The following is a 22110-nucleotide window of genomic DNA, read 5'->3' on the forward strand; positions in this document are numbered from 1 at the left end:
TAGTGAGCATTAGGCATTTTTGCGTGAATTCATGTCCATTTCCTGATCTGGCTTTCCGTCCCTTTTATCCCCAGTAGTAGGTCATCCATTTCTCTGTATCTAGCTCCCGTCACTTCTACCAACTGTTCCAGATTCCTTGCCTTGTAGTAGTTAAGAGCAAGGGCATTGGAGGGAGACTAAATGACTCTGAGTCTGGCCCCACACTCACTAGTTGTCACTTTGAACTTCTTACTGAATCTTCTTTTTTTTTTTTTTTTTTTTTTTTTTTTTTTTTGGTTTTTCGAGACAGGGTTTCCCTGTAGTTTCTAGAGCCTGTCCTGGAGCTAGCTCTCGTAGACCAGGCTGGCCTCGAACTCAGAGATCCGCCTGCCTCTGCCTCCCGAGTGCTGGGATTAAAGGCATGCGCCACCACCGCCCGGCCCTTACTGAATCTTCTGAGTCTCAGTTTCATTATCTGCATAGAGATCAGTTATTATGAGGGATAAGTTATTTTTAAAATACCTAAAAAAGTGCATTGAGCAATATGTGTATATTTGTTTAAGGAATAAATAGTAGTAAGCTGGGCATGATGGCTCACACATACAACCTCAACAGCAGGAAGCCTAGGACGTGAGATCATGGGTTCAAGGCCAGCCTGGACTATATAGTGAGACTTTGATTCAAATTACATAAATAAATAAATACTTGGCAGTTGTTCCCCGGTCTACCAGCTTACTGTGTAGTAAAAGTCAAGGGCAGTATTTTGAAACATGTGTAAATGAAAAAAGAGGCAAAATGGCCTGAGGTAACAGAATAATAGCTACAGGGAGCTAGTGGAAAAGTAAATGAAATAAAAGAGAGAAGATGTAGCCACTAGGAATGGAGATAGATAAGGGGGGAAAGTTACATTTTAGAATACCTTGTAAAAATTTAAGTCTATAATATGAACTTTAACACTTTCTTTCAAATATATGTGCCTGGGAGGAAAAAAAAGACTATTTTATCCCCTATCCCCACTCAGAGTGCTGAACTAAGAGCCTCATGTTTGCTAGGCCAGCTCTGTGCTGCCGCACTATCCCCTAAGCTCAAAAGGAACAGTTTTCAAACTGCTTAGAAAAATTCCCATTTTGATTTCAGCAATTAAATCAATTTTAGTCTTTACTAAAAGAAGAAATTCAGTTGTCACAAATTTAAGGTACTTAGGCTAAATCAAATGTTCATTGAACAAACGCCATGGAGACAGAGTGCAAGAAGGGTGTCTGTGTCTATGATAAAAGCCAGCCCAGGAGCCGAGCACTCATTTGTCTGGCCATCTGGAAATCTCCAGTGATCTAGTTCTTCATTTTTACCCTCATTCTTAGAATAAAATAGAAACAATAAAAGAAGAAAATGGGCAGCAAGGGCATTCTACTTTTCATTTAAAAAATAATTCAAGTGATAACAGGAGCAGAGAGTTTAAAGAAAAAATGAAAGACCATTATAATGATTTGAATGCTCAGTCTATATTTTGCTGTGGATTCTATTGTTTTCAGCTACATGGGAACCATGGTAATTTTGTGAATCATTAGAATTTTCTTTCCAAATTATATGTGCATATTCTCAAAATGCCTCCTCCTAAGTACCGCATAGTAAAAGGGCGCTGAACAATTTCATTTAATGCATTTGAATTTTGTGCTAATGTTGTATTTTTAACTATTTGTGCTTAGCAAACCAAAGATAAAATAACGACAGCTGAGTCTTTGTACATTTTTACTTTTCCTACTTTTGAAATTATATGAGTATGTCTCTGTTCTCATCTGCAGTCTAGTGAGAAGAGACAGGAAACGTGCAGCCCTAGTTTAGCTTCATGGTGCCTTAAACACCAGAGCTTAATAGTCCCACCCAAAGTTGAAAACACTCACATCCAAAATTTGAACTTTGTGCTTGGTACATCTTATCAGACATAGTGTCTGCAGCGTTTATTACTGATGTCTAATACCTTACTCCTAAGAGTGATAGCTGCCAAAGGCCAGTGCACCAACCCAGGCCCTCAGCCCAACACATGAGCCACAGAAAGTAAGTGAAGTAAGGTGAAGTGGGGAGACAGGGAGACAGGGAGAGAAAGAGGAAGAGATTTAAAGTTTATTTTTTTGGGCAAAATTATTTTTTCTATTTGGAGCATTAAAACATTCACACCTTTAAAAACAATGATATAGATTTTATGTTTTATGTTGTTTCAAGACCTTAGAAAAAGTATTTACTTAATAAAATAAAAAGTTAGCTACAGAGCGAGTTCCAGGACAGCCAGAGCTACACAGAGAAATCCTGTCTAAAAAAACAAACAAACAAACAGAAAAATTAGATCTCTTGCTCATCTACCCTTTTCCCTAACTAGAATTGTACATTCTAAACACCGGCTGTGTCCTCCAGGGCTGTAGGTGTTTCCTTTGTCTGTGACTGTCTTAGAAGGAGACACTTCAAATGTCAGTATTCTGGGTTTTGACCACTTAGCATTCTTCCCCATGGTAGGAAAGCTGCCTCCCTGGGCAGTGTGTAGGTGGTTCTATTCCCACTCCTTTCACACTAGCTTTGGCAGGGTGCCCTGGAGTTTGACTCATTGGAATGCATCATTGGGATTTCCAAGCTCATTTTAGCCCTTTTCCTCACAAAGAATGTGCTTCAGTAGCTAAAATCGAAGAAACTGAAGTGTAGGTGATGTGGGCCAAAACCTTAGAAGGTGACCTGAAACCTAAGCTTATGTTACAGTGGGTGAGCTGGAGATGTCACCTGGGGTCATGAAGAGTATCCCCTTCCTTGCGGATGAAGAAAGGGACAGAGACGGGCTCAACTCTCCCAAGTCAGTCAGCACAAAAACATGTTGGGAGCCCAGCTCTCCCCTTGGTTAGTCTTTAGTTTGGGGCCATGTAACACATTCTGATTTGTTCAACATGGAAAGGTCATGTAGAATAGTTTGTTCCTGGGATGAGCTGGAGTGCTGGGTTTACAACTGTCAGTTTGGGGGGTTTTGTTTGTTTTGTTTCTAATGAGAAGCAGTTTTAGAAATCATTAGTTCCCAGATGTTTCACTCCCAGTACGAAGCATATCTTGGGTTGTAGTCTAACCTTGAACAAATTTCCCCTTGCGTGTGTGGATGCTTGCACACTTGCTCACATGTTCTCTCCCCTGAACAGGTCCATATGTTCTGTTTTACTGGGAGCCAAGCTTCTTGCTTCTTCTTCTCCTCAGAGGGCTCCAGATCTTACCTCAGAGATGCCTGAGTAACCCAGGCTGAAAGAATCTGTAGCTGAGTTTGTCAGCATAATTGATTATTATATGGTGTGAGCCACCAAAGACAGGTGAGCTTGCACAGAGTGGAACAAATATGTATATAGTGTGCATCTCCCATCGGGTCTGCCCGCTCTTCCTCCTCTGACATGTTGATTTATGTATTCCAACTCTTCCCTAATGAATCGTGTCCCATTGTAAGTCACTGGAACCTCCTGCTGACTATCCTTCCTCAGCTAACACAAGAACAGTGAAAGGTCTGCTCTCAATTGCTGGGTCTCTTAGTTGTCCCTAGCAGAAATGGTTGAGGATGTGTAAGCTTTAAAAGGACAGAATACTCACATAAAATGCTTGAGTAATATTGCTACCTACCTCAAGAAACAAGTCCTGTAATTACAGATGCTTTGCCCATGACAGAGTCTAGTCAGAATAGCTTGAGAATGTAAGAAATCTGAATTTAAAAAGCATGTCCCAGCACCTTTAGTGGCAGCTTGCTGTTCTGGCATCCCCTGCAAACCTTCTGAGCGTTATGCCTCCTCCTGTAAACTGCTTCAAGTGTTAGACTTGCTATAAAATAGGGACGCTAATGACTGTTCTACTTTCTCACAATCTGTTAGGATCTTGACTGAGATATTTACAGTGTGCAGTGTTCTCAGGAATGGGAAGAGGAGTTTTAGAAAATGCTGTGGTAGACAAACATTAGACCAAGCTCAGGGAAGCCAGCTGAAGAAAGGGAGGAAGGACTGTAGGAGCCAGAGGGGTCAAGGGCATCACGAGAAAACCTACAGAAACAACTAACCTGGGCTCATAGGAGCTCAGAGACTGAGCTGGCAACCAGGGAGCCTGCATGGAACTTCCCTAGGCCCTCTACATTTACTTGACAGTGTGTGGCTTGGTTTTCTTGTGGGGCTCCTAACAGTGGGAATGAGGGCTGTCTCTGACTCTTTTGTGATTTTTGAAACCTTATTCCTCATACAGGGTTGATTTGCCCAGCCTTAATACAAGGGAGGTACTCAGTCTTACAGCAATTTGATATGCCATGTTTTGTTGCTATCCATGGGAGGCCTGCTCTTTTCTGAACAGAAACAGATGAGGAATGAGTGGGGGAGGCTGGGTGAGGGCAAAGGGAACGTGTGGGGAAGGGAATGAGAGGAGATGAGGGGAGGGAAACTGTGGTGAGGATATAAAATAAGTATTTTTTAAAAAAGAATTAAGAAAGAAAATAAAAGAAATAAAAATGTTGTGGTAATGTTGATAGCAGGATGTGGAAAATTATGCTAAGACCAAATTTGAGGAAGAAGGTATAGTCCTTTGCCCATCTAGTCCGTCTTTTCATCTTAGGTTCAGTTCCTGGTTGAATTGAAAGTTCAGGGTTTGGGAAAAATAAGAAGGGAGAAGAGGTCATAAGAGAGGTCTTTGGCTATCCATGAATAGACTCTTGGCTGTTGGTGTTAAAGGCTCCTGCCTCCAGAAGGCTGGTCAAGCAGAACATTGTACTGATTACCTTCCTGTTTATCCTGTGCACCTGCTGAGTCCATACGTCACGTATCTGTTTCCAGTGACGCTCTCTCCTCTCTCTGATAGCACCGTGTTGTGGCTTCCTAAAACCATTATAACTACTCTGAACATTATAGAAGCCTTCTCCAAACAGCCGCCAGTCATCTTGGCCTTGCTGAACTATCGAGGATACTAGCATATCATTTACAGTTGAGAGTCAACCAAAACAGCAACTAGAAGATGAACTGTGGATTCAGGCTGCTTGAGTTCAAATACTTGTTGGAACTTTGTGTATTTGTGTACTTTGTTGAACCTGGCACCTCAGTTTTTTTCATCTGTAAAATCGAATGTTAGTATGTACCAGTATGCACCTTGTTGATGCCTCAATAAGATTTACCATGAGTAAGATAATGCATATAAAGTGTGTAGACTTCATTATAACCTCCTGGATTGTTTCAAATTTTTCTTAAAACGTTGAACCTCAAAAAAAGGGAACTCTGTGTGTGTGCATGCGTGGATGAATTGTACCTGGTACATAGCCAACACCATCTCAATGATTATGGGATTGTGAAAGATAGTTTGTTCATCTTATAATCCCTATTTTCATCTTAACATAAATTCTATTTACATTTGTAGTTCTTTCCATAATAAGAGAAAAATAGTAATTTGGGGTATTTTACTTTTGACACTCAAACCACTAAGAGAAGGAATTTATCTTTCAGGATCTCTCTGTTCCCTGTAAACTTATCTGGACTATTACCTTTCTAGTCTTTATATTTTTTTGTTGTTGCTTTTATAGTCTTTTGAATAAGTTAGCTTTTAAAACCCAATATTTGTTGTGTTAAGGAAACTAACAGGGAGACTTCCAAAATGTATTTATTTCCTCTGTAGGATGTGGAATATTAAGCCCTTTGGGCAGAGTATTTAGCCATACACAACTGTGACAGAAAACTCCAGAAGATGCTGTTGAGTAGAGGATGCCCTCCAGGTTCTTCTTTGGTTGGTGCAGGCTTTAGAGTAACTGCCTTGCTGCTTAAGGCCAAGTGTTCTTTGCCTTGTCCTCAACATTTTTTCTGACCTCTGTCTGACTTCTGTTGGTGGTGTTTGGTGTTTTGCTTTGTTTGAACTGAAAACTGCTGCTGCAGTACATATTTTACTACATTGATATTTTACTGAAGATCTTTAGCCCCATATAAGAAACATATCAGTAGCATGTGAATACTAAGCTAACAGCAATGGCCAAGGAAATTGTCATTTCCTAAGAAAAGTTCATAAAAAGTAATTATTCAAGAGGCTCAGCATGTTACCTGAAGGGAGAAAAAATGGAATATCTTATAGTGAGTTTTTATATCTACTTGACAGGGAAATCAAGATTGGCAAGCAGCTTCTAATATACTACTCCCCTGCATATCATATAACAAAAGCAAATTATATTGATAGGAGAAATAACAAAATGTGATCTGTTTGTTATTTCATTAAAAAACAATTACTAATGTAAAACTCTATTTTATTTCTCTCTTGCCTCCTCACTTTAATCATGAAATCAAGGTCATGGAACATGTTTGAATTATTTCAAATATCATGATTACTTTTCCAATGCTTTCTAAATTGAATCTCTGGCTTAGTCTATCCATCCCAGATGATTTGTTGTTGTTGTTGTTTACAGCAATTACAGCATATTTATAGTGTTACACTTCCATACTTTGGAACGTGAAATATCTACTTTGGAAATGCTAAAAACCCAACAAGAAATTAGGAAGAGCTGTAATTAATGGATTATATTTTTAAAAATCTAGCTCAGCTAGTCCTTGAGTACATTGTTTATCCAAACAGTCCAACCCTAAAGGTAATGAATGGCAGGCATATTTTCTCCATCACAGGGACTGCTGCATAGGACTAGAGAGGGCATGCCAGCCAGGGTAAGCAAAACTCTAATGGAGGACATCCTTATCCCCTTTCTCCATTGTTAAATCCCATACCCTAAAAACGTAACCTGAGGTTGAATGTAACTGTGACACTAGGGAAGCAGGTAGAACATTATAGTAATTTTGTGGAAGGTTCAAGAACAAAGGGCAGCTTTGAGCCTCTTCTTTTTCATTTCCTATGAAATCACTATTCCATCGTGAGTTCCAGTGTTTGTTCCTAGAGGTTTGTGTCTGCTCTCCTCAGCTGAGACTGGAATATCAGCTCACTGTTGACAAGAAACTCTTTCTCACAATTCTGGTAAAAATTTTACAAAGGAAGTCCTCTTGGGGGAGAGTTATTTGCTCTCTCACTGACACTTTATGGCAGCCTAAAAATCCCCCTCCAACTCCAAATCTAGAGTAAGGTTTGCCAAGACACTAGTCAAGGATCTGAGTGGTTGGGAACCAGCCTGACAGGAGAGTGTTTCCATCGTGTTCTTGAGTGTAAAGACTATAGACAGGAGCTTTATATTCTAGAACCAGTCATTAAAGCTCGCCTTCCCATGATTCCACATGAGAGGGCTATCAGGGTCATAATCAGTGTGGTATGCAGAGATGACAACTGTTTGGCCGTCTGACAGTTTTTGTTCTTACATAACTTGTCTTGTGGTTATCCAACTTATAAGTGAGAAGGAAGAATTCCAACAAAGAATCCTCTGAATATGTTTGTCCTCCAGTCTAGCCTACCTAGCACATGTTAGAAAGGACCAGTGTTATCAAAGACTTCTACAGAACCCAAGACTGGCTTCACGGAGATCCTGGAAGGGGAGTTATCGGTGACACTGTGGATGCTTCAAACAATGTGGTGATTCAAGTGAACCTTTCTGGTAAATCTCTCAGAAAACCATAAAGCATGGTGTGCACCCACGGTGTGACTACAGCACTGTTAGTATTTCTTCACATTGTTGATTTCCTTGTTTTTAGAAAGAAATTTTGCACAATAAACTGTACAAATTTCCTAAGGCTGCTCAGTCTCTTGAGTTAGTTTCTTCGGTGTGGTATTAGACTGAAACCCTTGAAATGCTGTGAACTTCACAGCATTCTGACCTTCATGATTTCAGTAAACATAATTAGGTTGATAATTTATTCTTTCTGATATTTGCAGGAGTGTTTGACTTTAGCCTTTAAAATATCATAAACTACCAATGTCTTTTGTCAGTCTTTGTAATATTTGTGTTTCTCATGTTTCTTTCTCTCTGTGTGTGCCTATGTGATGTGGGATTCCTTTCTGTATGCTGTGAATACCACTGGTGAATAGAAACTGCCTCTGGCCTGTTGATAGGGCAGAACTTAGGTAGGTAGGGAAAACTAAACTGAATGCTGGGAAAAAGGAGGCAGAGTCAGGGAGAAGCCATGGAGCCGCTGCCTGAGACAGACACACCAGAACCTTGCTGATCTGCCACAATCCTCATGTAAAATATAAAATAATGGAAATGGGTTAAATTAAGATATAAAAACTAGCCAATAGAAATTAGAGCTAATAGGCCAAGCGGGTGATTTAATTAATACAATTTATGTGTGGTTATTTCGGGCAGCTGGGAACCAACAAGCAGCCTTACTACACCTGTGTGTGTTGTGTGTGTGTGGTGTGTTGTGTGTGTAGAAATGGCCATGCATGCCATTCCAAGCATGTCAATGTCAAATAGACTGCTCTTGGAGTCAGTTTTCTTTATTCCCATCATTTGAGTCTTGAGGATTGATCTCAGCTTATTAGGCCTAGTGGCAAGTACCTTTATCCAGTGAGCCATCTCTTTAGTCCCTCCCCTTTTTTGCTAACTAGGTAACTATACTGGTTAACAAGATCACTTTGACTCATCCATGGTGCTGCTATTATCCAGGTATGAAACTCCCCAACACAACACACACATACACACACACACACACACACACACACACACACACACACACACACACACACCCGTCTCTTGTCCCAACCTTCCACAAGCTGGTCCTTCTTATTCAGGCAGCTTTTCTGTTCAGACTCCCTCAGGAATTCCCTCCTCCAACAGTGCTAGTCTCCTCTCTCACTCCCAACCTTTGTCTGCATCTTTTCTTTTATCTGAAATAGCTCTATTCCTCTAAGCATGTAAACCTCACCCATCCTCCGGATCCCAGTTCAAATTTACCCTGTTGCTTACATTGTCTTTGTCCATGTTTCCACCCGTTCTGAAGCTGACTCCTGGTTCCTGTTGCAGTAAGGTTATCTCTGCGTCTGTTTCCATCAGTCACTGGATGGAGGCTCTCTGATGACAATGGAATAGTTACCAATCGGATTACAAAAGATGGCCAGTTCAGGCTACCTGTCCACCATTGCTAGGAGTCTTAGCTGGGGTCATCCTTGTAGATTCATGGGAGTTTCTCTTTGCACCAGGTTTCTACCTAACCCTAAAGTGTACATTTTCATCAAGATATCTCCTGAGTTCATTAATATTAAGAGATATTAATGGCAAGTGATTGCTAATTCCTATTCTTTGGGGGGTGGTGGTGGAGGTGTGTGTCTGTGTGTTTCCTTTCTTTGGGTTTTGCTAGTGCGAGATTATATATTGCCTGTGTTTTTATAGGTGCAGCTAACTTCCTCGGGTTGGAGTTTTCCTTCTAATACCTTCTGTGGGGCTGGATTTGTGAATAAATACTGTTTAAATTTCATTTTGTCATGAAATATCTTGTTTTCTCCCTCTATGGCAATTGACATTTTGCTGGGTATAGTAGTCTGGGCTGGCATACATTGTCTCTTACTGTCTGCATGACATCTGTCCAAGCTCTTCTGGCTTTTAGAGTCTCCATTGAGAAGTCTCATGTAATTCTTATAAGTTTGCCTTATATGTTACTTGGCCTTTTTCCCTTAGAACTTTTAATATTCTTTCTTTGTTCTGCATATTTAGTGTTTTGATTATTATGTGACACCTGAAGACTTTCTTTTCTGACCCAATCTGGTATTCTGTAAGCTTCTTGTACCTTTATAGGCAAGACCTTCTTTAGGCTGGGAAAAATTTCTTTTATGATTTTGTTGGTTATATTTTCTTTGCCTTTGAGTTGTGATTATTCTCCTTCTTATATCCCTACTATTCTTATGTATCTTTTCATGGTGTCCCAGATTTCCTGAATGTTTTGTGTTAGGAATCTTTTAGAGTTAGCATTTTCTTTGACTGGTGACTCTGTTTCCTCTACTATATCTTCAGTGCCTGCAATTCTCTCTTCCATCTCTTGTATTCTGTTGGTGATGCTTACATATGTAGTTCCTGTTTGCTTCCCCAGATTTTCTATTTCCAGAATTCCCTCAGTTTGTGTTTTCTTTATTGCGTCTATTTCAGGTTTTAAACCATTTTCTTCACCTGTTTGATCGGATTTTTTTTCTTAGATTTCTCAGCATTTTTTAAGGGATTTATTGATTTCTTCCATTTTTTTTTTTGTCTTTTCCTCATTTTCTTTTAGGGAGTTTTCATTTCCTCATAAGGGCCTATATCATCTTCTTAAAGTTATTTTTAAGGTAATTTTTTGTACTTGAGCTGCATTGGAATGTTCAGGTCTTGCTGTTGTAGGGTCACTTGGTTCCGTTCTGTTATTGAATGTGTTCTTAAACTGGCATTTAGGTATCTGGATTTGGGATGGTTACAGATCTAGGTATTGGTTCCTGCATTTGTCTTTGTTGGATGGACATTTGTTCCTTTGTTTTATATTTCCTCTCTTGTCTTCTGGTCTGAGTGGCCAAGGATTCTTCTGATAACTGGCAGTCTTCGGGTGCAGTAGGTGTCTCTGCTGGGTTTGCACGTTCTTGGATGCCTGTGTCTAGCCTGGCCTCCTATAAAGCTTAAGTCTTCTTCTGAAGTTGAGGACCAGAATATGTAGCCCATTGAAGGGGGTGCTCTTCTTCTAATTACTGTGGGCCGTACCTGCGCCTGTGTAGCCCACTGATCTCCTGGCTGATGGTGTGGGCTGTACCTGTGCCTGTGGGGTCTGCTGGAGTTGCAGGGAAGGGCTGGCCATGGAGAGGATGATGAGGTAGGTGGGACTGGGCAGTAGAGTGGGCCTTGGGGGAGCGTAATCTAGTGGGTAGTGGTGGTCCAGCTAGCAGGCTGGTCACTCGCCTGCTTGAAGGCAGACATCTTAAGTACAAAGAATGTCAGTATTTTTATTCATGCAGTGGCTATGCATTCCACATATTTCAGCACATAGAAGATCCTTTCCTTCGCTCTCAGAATCTACCTCCTTGATGGGAAGCCACTATTCTAACTGATCTCATCAATGATTACTCTTTTCTTTGAGTATGTGTGTGTACGGTTTTGTTTTTGCCCACTCCCAGACCCCAGAATGTACTATGTATTACTTCACTGAATACAATTTATAAATAACCTACGCTGTGTAAGCTATTATATGGCCCAGTGTTAGTGATGTGAAAAAAATGGTCCTTGGCATTATTTAAAAAAGAAAAAATTACAGCCAAGTGACATGAGACAGCCAAGTGAGCCAAGTGATTACCGGAGCCCATTTAGACCCTGGGCTGAAATTGTTTATCCAAGGAGTTTTCATGGCACAGAAGAGGACAGTTAAAGAGGGTAACACATGCTCATGTGTCAAGAAAGGGATTCACGACATAGGAAGAGCATTGTAAACAGATAGATCTAGGGATTTGAAGGCACAGAATCAGGGGTTAGCAGGATGCAAGCATGGGATGGATGATTGGTATTCTAGTGTGGTTTAGCAAGGAATGTGCATGCCCACTTGAACTGGAGAGAAACATAGGCAGGTCGAAGAACCAAAACTAAGCAGGTTTGTAGTATAAGAAAGGAAATAAGTGGATAAGAAAAAGAACCCTTAAATTCTCCCTCTGTGTGTTCAAACATGTTACGGGACCTCCCTGTAAGCAAACACTATAACCAAAGAGCTGGAAAAGTCATTCTAAAACTGTGGTCTACAAATACATTTCAGCAGCTGGAAAGGAGTGGGCTATGGCAAATGTTTTTGTCTTGAGTTTTTTTTAAGCCCATTAATTAGAATAAGATTGCATACTGTAGTCATCCCCTGAAGATTCATAGTAGCATTGGTATTGTGAAGGCTTTCAAACCTCCCAGGAAAGAAACAACTTCAGTTTTCTTTATCTAACCATTTTCCAAAGCATTTGAGCATGGATCCAATTTTTTATAATAGTAATATCAGTATCATTTTATGGAGTCCAGTTTTGACAACAGTGATCTGGGCCTCAAGAGAAAGAAAAACCAATGATCTCCATTCATAAGCTTTATTTATTTATTTATATGTGCAATGATAAGGATCAATTCTGGGACTACCCACATAATGGCAAGCATTCCACCATTGAGTTACACCTTAACACTATGTAATCTTTTTTCCAGTGCATAACCAAATTGCTGGTTCTTATATACTCACTTCCATTTTGGCGTGCTCTTGCATCCCTGTAATAAACTTCAGTTGTTTATTTTTCATTGAATTAGCTGTCTGGGATTTTCTTCTTCTTCTTTCTTGTCATGCTCAGACTTTATTACCTGCTAATAAGTTGTAAGAAATGTGAACTTAGCTGTTCCTAAACAAATATAAATCATTTCAAATGTGTTTAATAGGAATTATAATGAATAAAATCACTTTTACTTATTATGAAGTCCTTATGCTCATAGTGGCAAACTTCTAAATTAATAAATAATGAGCCAGTAAATCAATGGTGATGCTAAAGAAATCAAATAAATAAAAACAGGATTGACCTTGTTGAGATTTAATGCTTCCAGCATTTATCTCTCAGAGCCACTGATTTGGAAATTGTTGTGGACCTTTTTTCCCATAAAAATCCCCATCATTGTGCAAAGTGCAGTTCCACTTTCCTTGAGGAGAATGCAGTGATTGATTATCCAGAGTGCTGTGGTGACAAGGTAAACCAGCCAGAGAGCTGGGAAATTGTGTAGAATCATAGAGCATCGCATGGGTGCCATGTCAAGCACAGCCATTGGAATTAAATTGTGCCCTTCTAGTTAGTCTGTGCCAGTACTTCCTGCTCACCCTAAAACCTCAACCACCAGAGACTATTCAGTCTACCTTTCTCCTCCAAACTCTGTCAGTTCCATTCTTATTACCCCAAAGCCCTGTGGTAGGTACAGAACAAACCTCCCTCACCCAAAGAGATTGTAAAATATAGGGGCCTGTTTCCCACATGCCTTGCCTATGTGACCGTCAGTGAGAAGTTCTTATATTTCCTACATGAGCACTCTTTTATTAGTTCTGAAGATCCTGGCATGTGATGAGCAAGTGGAAGGATGGGAGATGAACAAAAAGAAAGGGGCATGTTGGTCACTTTTAAGAAGCTGATAATCTAGCTGGGGACACTTACAATAGCTTGAGAACAGCTATACACTAATTCAGCCAGTGTCAAAGCACCAATGCACAGATTGAATACATTAGTCTTGTGGACCAATAAAGTCACAATCAAATTATCCTTGTTATTAGTAGACTAAATTGAGTCATAATAAAGGAAGGGGCTACCCAAGCTACCCCAGAGCTGATTATCAATCGTATAATTGAGGATAGAACCAGGCCTTCTCCTAATGACCAAAGTAATCTCCTCATGTTCATCTTGCAGTGCTTTAGAATTGAAGCAGGCTCTGTGAGGATTGCTGAGCTCCTCTGTTTTATTAATTGCTGTCCACATTTTGTAGGATATCCTGTGTTCTGAATTGGGATGAGGATTTTAGATGCTTAACGTGGGGACATGTAGCTGGGCAGAATCAATTCCTGTCAGTCACACACAAATACAGAGGAATGGGATTATAGATCAGGGTGAAGCTGCAGTGCTTTAATCTCAAAATCAATACAGAAAAGGAAGTTGAACTTGTGAGGATTCTATGGAGACTGTAATTTGGTTCCCTATGAGGTTAGCCTTACATAATATAATGCTCCTTTCTTCTTTCCTTCTAATTATTTCAGTAGGCGTGGGGAGGGGAGAGGAAGGCATAGTAGGCAGAAGCCTATACCACCAAATCATCACAAATAAGCACACAACTATAACTCATAATCCAGGGTAATCCTCCATTGTATATGCTTTTATGTGTTCTTTTTATTTTGGGGAAACATCCTCTAAATCCCTGACCCCATCGTGTATCTTTAAGCCTAGTAAAAGGCCCTTGATTCCTTGCTAGGTCACAGTGAGAGTGGAAAAATATTCTTTCATATTTCCTTTAGGACTAAGTCTGCTATAATATGTGTAATTTTATTTAAATAAATATATAACATATTCTTTATTGACCAAAGGATTCCAGACTGCTAAGCATGTGATTAATATTTACCTCAGTATAAATCTGCTCTTTTTGCAAGAGACATGAAATAATGGTTTAAACAACTCAGTCTTCTTTAACCAAAGATTCAGAGTTTATTGAATGTTCCTTTTTCAGAATTAACACTAATTTGCTGCATAATACTATAGCTTTAAGATGGTCTTATTATTTTTCTCTTTGGAAGTTCTTTGATTCAGTTCTAAAGTCTTAGTCTTTGTGGGCCCTTCTCAATGGTACTGACAATTATGCCGTTATCTGGCTCCTGACTCCCCTCAAGAACCCACGAGTTAAAGTCTTACTCTCTGAGAAGAGCAATTAGAAGGCTGTTGATGCTCTAGAGTGGAGTGGAGTGGGCAGTCCTCAGGCCTCTAGGGGCGTGTCCATGGAGGGGACTGCAGAGTCCAACACCGTTCTCTTCTCTTAGGCAGCCATGGCTTGAACAGTTATTTCACCATGTGATTCCACCATGGTGTGCTGCCTCACCAAAGGCCAAAAAATATATATATATATAACCAGTAAGTTATGGATTGAAACCTCCAAACTGAGGTTTCCAAATAGCCTTTCTCTTGGGAAGTTGGTTATCCCATTTGATTGTTATAGTAACAGGAATAAATGTGAAGCACAGTAAACTTGTGAAAAAATAATGGGCTATGGACAGAAGTCAGGGCCAGTGCTAGATCAGAATGGGATAGAAAAGTGAGCAGAGCCTGGAGCCCCTGCTTTTTTGTTTTCATCTCTCTCAGTTGTTTGCTGCTGTTTTCCCGAACAGGAATTATAGGGTACTGAAAAGGTTAAACAAGCTAAAGCAGGCGCAGTGCCTAGTATTGTGCCCTATACTTGTAAAAACCCTGTAAACGCTCATGATAATCATGATTATTATATGACTTTTAAGTGATTCAAAACATGTTTCAAACACCCTGCAAGCTATAAGCTATAACCCAAATGTTACCTGTTGTTCTTAGTACAATGATAGTTTCTAAACTTAGAACCAATAATGAAAGCCTTTTACTGTGTGTTGCCTGTAGTGGGCCTTTACTCTCTAAGTAGAGCCCTGGAGCTGATAAATAAGGTTTCCATTGACTATAAATGCTCTTTCTTAAAACCCACGGAGATTCCAGTAGTGGCGGCAGATGTCTGCAATCCCAGCCCTTGGGAAATGATGGCAATAGGATCAAGAATTTAAACCATATGGGCTATATCAAGGCCTACCTGAGCTACATAGGAAAACTCAGTCCCAAAAACAGCAAAGAGGCCAGGTGGTGGTGGCGCACGCCTTTAATCCTAGCACTTGGGAGGCAGAGGCAAGTGGATCTCTGTGAGTTCAAGGTCAGCCTGGTCTACAGAGGGAGTTCCAGGACAGCTTGGGCAACACAGAGAAACCCTGTTTTGAAGACAAAAACAAAACAAATAAACCATTAAAGAATAGAAATTAACTTAGGGATAAAGTGCAAAGTCCTGGTTTTCAACCCTTAATATCATTTTAAAAAATAAAATCAGATATAGAGACATCTAGTAGATTCCATGAAGGTCACAAAGTTTTGAAAATCCCTATCCTGTGCAAAACTGGGAACAGACCTTTCAGATCTTTGAAAGGCTAGCATCATATGAGATGTTTCTTTTGTTGATGAATTTAATTCATATTTTAAGTGCCGCATCCTACAGGAAACTCAAGTGCCTTGAGCACTCACATCCTTCCCGTTGTTCTTGCTTGTCCTGTACATTGTTCTAAACAGAAATCTCACAAGTTTCTGTGTCCTCTCTTTTTTGTTCATTTCCAGAGCACAATCATTGTGGAGAAGACCGTGCAAGACCTCATGAACCTGATGCATGACTTGAGCGCGTATTCAGATCAGTTCCTCAACATGGTGTGTGTAAAGCTCCAGGAGTACAAGGACACCTGCTCCTCAGCCTACAGGTACAGCTCAGGGGGACCCTGACTCAGTGTGGGGCCTGCTCCTCAGCCTACAGGTACAGCTAGGGGGGAACCCTGACTCATTGTGGGGCCTGGTGGGGCTGGCAGCAAATGCCTTCCTTGCCTCCTTCCCTGTGTTTGTCAGAGGGCCTGGCAAGAAGAAGCAGTGGTCACACGGACAAAGGGAATGAACGGGGCATATGGTATGGGCAGAGACAATTAAGATGGTCACAGTGGCTCAGCGCAAGGGTCAGCCCTGATTTTTGGAGAGACCTAGAACTCCGAGTGTGGCTTCCTCAAGGAAACTTCAGATCTTGATTAGTCCACTTGGTGAGTGGAAAGGTCCTGATAATAGAGGAATTGAAAACTAATATTCTAGTATATAAAGTATTTTTCATTCTTACAAATACCTTCCTACTGACACTGATCCGAAGCCCTCCTACTGTCAGAAAAGGACAATTAGATCTGTTTTCAGCATCAGTTGAAGAGAGAGAAACAGTGTTATAAACTTGAAACCTGTTACTTAGACCTCAGATTTCTTTTCTCGGGGTTTATCAAATGATCTGGTGCTCATGGAAAGATCATAGCATTTCACATAGAGAACTAATAATAGGAAAAAATTATGGCCTGGTTGACAAGATTTGAAACAATTACAGAAAAAGAGAATGTACAATAAAATACTAAATTATATGGGATATATAATTAAGGATAGAGAAAGGGGCAGGCCTCCCATGGACTTGTACAAAGCATGGCACATCACATTGAGGCAGGACCAAGCTCCTCCCCTTAAGTTGAGGTGGGGCCAGGCAATCCAGCATGGGGAACAGGTTACCAAAAGTCAGCTAAGCACCAGGGAGAGGTCCCACTCCCACTGTTAGAAGCCTTACTGAGGGCCCAAGCTACACAGTTGTCACACACATGCAGAGGGCCTAGGTCAGTCCCATGCAGACTTCCTAACTGTTGGTTCAGCGTCCATGAGTTCCCGGGAGCTCAGGTCAGCTGTCTCTGTGTGTGTCTCCATCATGACCTTCCTAGCTTCTTCCCTTTCTTCAGCAAGATTCTTAGAGTTCAGTGCAGTGGTTGTCTGTGGATTTCTGCCTCTGCTTCCATCGTGGAGGAGGAGCAGCTGGAGAGAGGACAGCAGTAGAGGAAGGGTAGGAAACTGGTTGATATGTAAAATAAATGAAAAAAATTTAAAAAATCTAAAAGACGAACAAAAAATAAGGATAGAGAGGGACAGTCCAGTACACGATCATAATCTGTGTGAAAACACAGAAAAGGTGATTATAGACAGAAATGTTTTTGCAGAAGGTGATGTGCTAGACCGATGACATTCATGGAAGTGGAGGGAATCATAAAGGCATTGCAGTAGAGGAGAGGGCACTAGTGTAGTGCCCTTGTTTTTGGAGGGGACACAATAAGGGTCGCACAAGTGCAAAGTAGTAAGTAGTAGGAGATAGTGTTACCCAGAAAGAGGGACACAAACCAACAGAGGGTCTGAGAAGACAAGATCTGACATTTAGATGTTTTGAGAGTCGTTCTATGTGAGTCAGGAAGCAAAGTTGAAAAACAGTAACCTGAAGGAGTGATATAATATACGTGAATGCAAACCTCCCTCATTCCAGCAGGAACTATTATTTCTCCATCATCTCAAAGCTCAATTAAATTTTAGATAACCCTAATCCCATTGAGTTGTGCTCCCAACAGTATTTACTTTCTGTATTCATCAAACTGTCAACATATTAGATTAATATCATACACTAGTAATATTTTTATATTCAGTTAGATACTAAATAATTATCATGGTAATTCAAAAATATTAAATTCATCATCCTTATGTTAACAGATAATGTAAACTCCTGTTTTTAATACAAGTTCATACAAATTCGCTTTGCCAAAAATTACAACATAATAGGTAAATGTTTCAAGCTAAAAATGTACTCCATTACAATAAAACTTAGTGAAGAGATAAAATACAAATGATATTCAAAGAAAAAAGAGAAAGGGTCCATAAAGAGAGCATTTATCATATATTATAAATATACAGTGGAAGAATTCAAATCCCTGTGAGATTGAGATTCCATTAAGTACATTTTTCATTTTTACTTGAAAAGTAGTAATTGAATCTACTTGGGAGACAATGAGCTGTTTCATTGTTTAAATAGATAGTGATTAAATCAGTCATTACCTAGGCGATATGTCTATCACCTTATAGCTTCTTTAATGTGGGAGATGTGAACATTTAAAATCTACTGAGGAATTTTGTTTTGTTTTAGTTTGGTTTGGTTTTGGTTTTCAAGACAGGGTTTATCTGTGTAGTCTGTCTATCCTAGAACTCACTCTGGCATCAAACTCAGAGATCTACCTGCTTCTGTGTCCAGACTGCTGGCATTACAGGCACAAGCCATCATACCTGGTTAATTTTTAAATGTGTGTTATATTTAATGGAGTTTGTGTCCTTGACCCAGCGCCCTCTTTTCCTGCCCCTCACGCAGCTCAAGTAACCACTTTTTTTACTCTCTACTTCTCAGGATTTGAATTGTAAAGATTCTGCACCTGAAAGAAATCATGTGATAATTCAGTTCTTAACCTTTGGAAACATTTAAAATAGTGATTTTATTTTACAAATGTATTTATGATATGTGAAAAGTCCTGAGTTTTTTAAGTATTTAAATTCATACCCACAACAAACTATATGTCAGCTTTAATATGCGTAGAGGCGACTAGAGTTTTTACAGATTATTTTAGTGGGTATACAATTTGCTCAATCCACCGACCTAACATATTTGTTTGAAATAGGAACTTATGACCCATCCTGTGGATGTTCTGTTTTCATGTGTTTTAAATTCCAAAATGATTGTACCAGTGTGTAACCTACCAAATTAAAATATAAAAAGTTTTAAACACTGAAACTTCACTTTTATGTAGGGAAGACATTTTAAAGTTAGATTTTAATAACACTGGTTTATTTTATGTTTATATGGAACCACCATTAAATGTAATTTTTTTGAAATATGCATATATCTGATTGGGACACCAACTAATTTCTCACCAATAATAATGTTGATGAGTATTTCTTATAATTAAATTATAATAAATAACCTATAATAAAATAATTGGCTCTTGATTCTAAATTCTACTGATAGGCATTGTTAAGTGTTGCTTTAATTATTTGGACAGAAAAATTTTAAGTGTCTAGAGCTTGGCACGTTATTCGTCATTTCCTCTCAAGGTGTAAAGTGCTTGGAAGCCATTGTGCATTAGTCAGGTTTGTGTTACTATAATGAAATAATTTGGACAATTAAACTATGTAGTGAATGACTCCCTTCTGGCAGTTCCAGCCCAAGATAATGTGGTCTCATTCATTGCTGTGAGCCTGTAAAAAAATGATTTTATATCAAAGCAGAAATGCCCAGTGAAGCCAACAACTTGAATCATGAACCGAGAAGTAGAGAAACATCCAGAGACCCCTGGGGTCCCACAATTTTTTTTATAACACATACTCCAAGTCCACTCCTTTTTATTAGAGTGAAATCATTTTTATTCCTTATGTTTGAAAATCTTGCCCACTTGTGAAAATGGTTATTGTTGTGAATTGTGGGTTTTGTTGTTTTTGTTTTTGTTTGTTTGTTTTAATGTTTTCTCCCCTTCAACTGGCCACCATCCCAGTCATCCTCCATTGTCATATAGCCCATCTTAGAAAGGACTGCCCCTAGCCCGGACTGGTTATCCAGATGTGCTCTGCATAATAGAACAGACCATCGCGTGCCTCCTTTAGGAGCCACAGCTAAACCCAGTTCTTGTATCCTGCCACAGCATTGGCTAGAGCTTCCCTGAGAATCCACCAAGACACCCTCCTCCCCCATGTGTGTGTAAAGAGTTAACCAGCCGCAGACTCTACCTTTAAGGAGCCTTGCAGTCTAGGGAAATGAGAGAAATTGAAGTATGTGACAAAGAAACAGAATGTATACCCACAGCGTCACGTGAGAGGAGATACAGTCAGCCCAACAGGGAAGGGCCATGCCATAGGTGCAGGAGAGGATTAGAGAAGGGCGTGGTCTGCAGTGATGAGGAATGAGGGTGACTGAGACCGAGAGGCTGAAGAAAGGTAGGAGGTGTAGAAAAGGAGGAGCAAGTGAACGAAAGTGGATGACTTCGGGAGCTCTGGAACTCCTGCCTTAGAGATAGGCACGAAGGAGCCAGTGAAGGTGCGCGGAGAGGACCGGGTGCAGAGAGCCGCTCTGTGGAGGCTCGTCCTTCAGCTTCGTGTTTAGATGGATTGAAGAGAGAGGAGGAAGAGCTGTAGGGGAGTGCTTGTTAGGAACGAGGTGAGGAAAATAGAGAGAAAGGGACAGTCCTGGAGGCAGAAGAGGTACCATTTGTGATTCCAGACCACTGATTGGCTAGAGAGGGTAGAGGGAGGGCTTAGGGGAAACAAGGGTAAAAGCATCTCTCTCTTTACAATTTGTGGTAACTTTTAAACATAGATGCCAGATCTCACATCACCCATTGAGGGTAGTGTTATTTTTAGCTCCTCATCTGGGTCTATTGAGATATTTTTGAATCCCCATTCTGTCATCAAAAATTCTGAGCTACTGCTCTAAGTTCTATTCCTCCCTTCAGTTTAGTTTCTTTAGAGGAAAACATTCAGCAAAACAGCCTAAGTTGAAAATTTAGGGGTGCCTCTTGGGCCATCCTTGCCAGGTGAACATGTATGTGTTATACAGTGTTTCTAGCTAGAACCCAACTTTGGCTCTGAAGCAGGCCATACAGCCCGTGTGAATGCCAGATTTTTACCTACTCATCATGTGACCTTGGACAGCTGCACAGCCTCTCTGCCCTCACTTTCGTTCCCTAAAGGAAGTGGTGTTCCAGAAGTGCCAATCTTTAACACATGTTTTTAGGCAAATGAAATGTCATCCAAATTACTTGGCTGTGACTTTGGTGGTGGTGGTGGCTGTTTTGGTGGTAGTTGCCTTTACCACTGCTCCTGGCCTCACATTCATGGCCTCTGCTGCTCTTCCAGAAGCATTTTTCTGGTAGGTGCTTCTTGCCCTGACACTTGCCATTTAATTTAGAGGCAGGTGTGGGACTTACTGTGTAGCCCAAGCTAGCCATGAGCTCAAGATCCTCCTGCTTCCGCCTCAGAAGTATGAGGATTGTAGGCATGTACAGCTAAGCCTAAACCTCATTCATTTATTCATTTGTTTGTTTGTTTTACGATCAGTCCACAGTGTCCCCTGCTCCTCTCCTCCCCCTCCCTACCATCTACTCCCCCTTCATTTCTACTCAGAAGAGGGCAGGCCTACCGTGGATATCAACAAAACATGGCATATCAAGTTGCAGTAAGACTAGGCACCTGCCTTGTATTAAGGCTGGGCAAGGTGACCCAGTGTGAGGAAAAGGGTCCCAAAAGCCAGTAAAAGGGTTGAAGACACCCACTGCCCACTGTTAGGAGTCCCACAAGAAGACAAAAGTACATGACTATAACGTATATGCAGCGTGCCTAGGTCAGTCCCATGCAGGCTTCCTGGTTATCAGTCCAGTTTCTGTGAGAGCTGGATGCAGCCTCTTCATGACCGTTGGGTTGGGCACCAATATGGCCACAGAAGACCTCAGTTCAGGCTGCATAGCCGCTAGTGCTGGGGTCTTGGCTGGGTTTATCCTTATAGATTCCTGGGAGAGTCCCTTGTGACAAGTTTTTACCTGACCCCAAAATGCCCCCCCTTTCCAGTAGTCTCTTCCAGTACTCTCCCCCTCTGCTCATCCCCCAACCTGATCACTCATGTTCCCCTTCCCACCTGCCCTCAGTTCATTCGCTAAATCTCTTCTATTTCTCCTTCCCAGGGAGACCTAGGTGCCCTGCCCCCATGAACTCTCTCCTTCTTCTCCTGGCATTTCTGGGTCTGTAGATTGCAGCATGATTATCTTCTACTTTACAGCTAATATCTACTTATGAATGAGTATATACTATGTTTATCTTTCTCAGTCTTGTTTACCTCAGGATAATTTTTCTAGTTCTATCCACTTGCCTTCCAATTCCTAATACACCATTTAAAAAAAAAAAAAACCAGCTGAGTAGTAATATCCCATAGTGTAAATCTGCCACATTTTTTTTATCCATTCCTCAGTTGAGGGACATCTAGGTTGCTTCCAGGTTCTAAACCTAAACATCTTGATGCAGCTCTCCCTTCAGCATCTTCCCAAGACAGTGGGTGCAAAC

General features: G+C 40.5%; 1 protein-coding gene across 1 annotated transcript in view; it reads left to right on the top strand.

The window, feature by feature from the left end:
* Positions 1 to 22110, top strand: part of Exoc4 (exocyst complex component 4) — a 722780-nt gene that overhangs the window by 534525 nt on the left and 166145 nt on the right. The window contains exon 12 of the mRNA XM_038318719.1: positions 15754 to 15890. Coding sequence (XP_038174647.1) covers positions 15754 to 15890 — 137 coding nt within the window. The remainder of the gene's footprint in view (positions 1 to 15753; positions 15891 to 22110) is intronic.

This window comes from Arvicola amphibius, chromosome 2 (genome assembly GCF_903992535.2).
Source record: "Arvicola amphibius chromosome 2, mArvAmp1.2, whole genome shotgun sequence".
Taxonomy (NCBI): Eukaryota; Metazoa; Chordata; class Mammalia; order Rodentia; family Cricetidae; genus Arvicola; species Arvicola amphibius.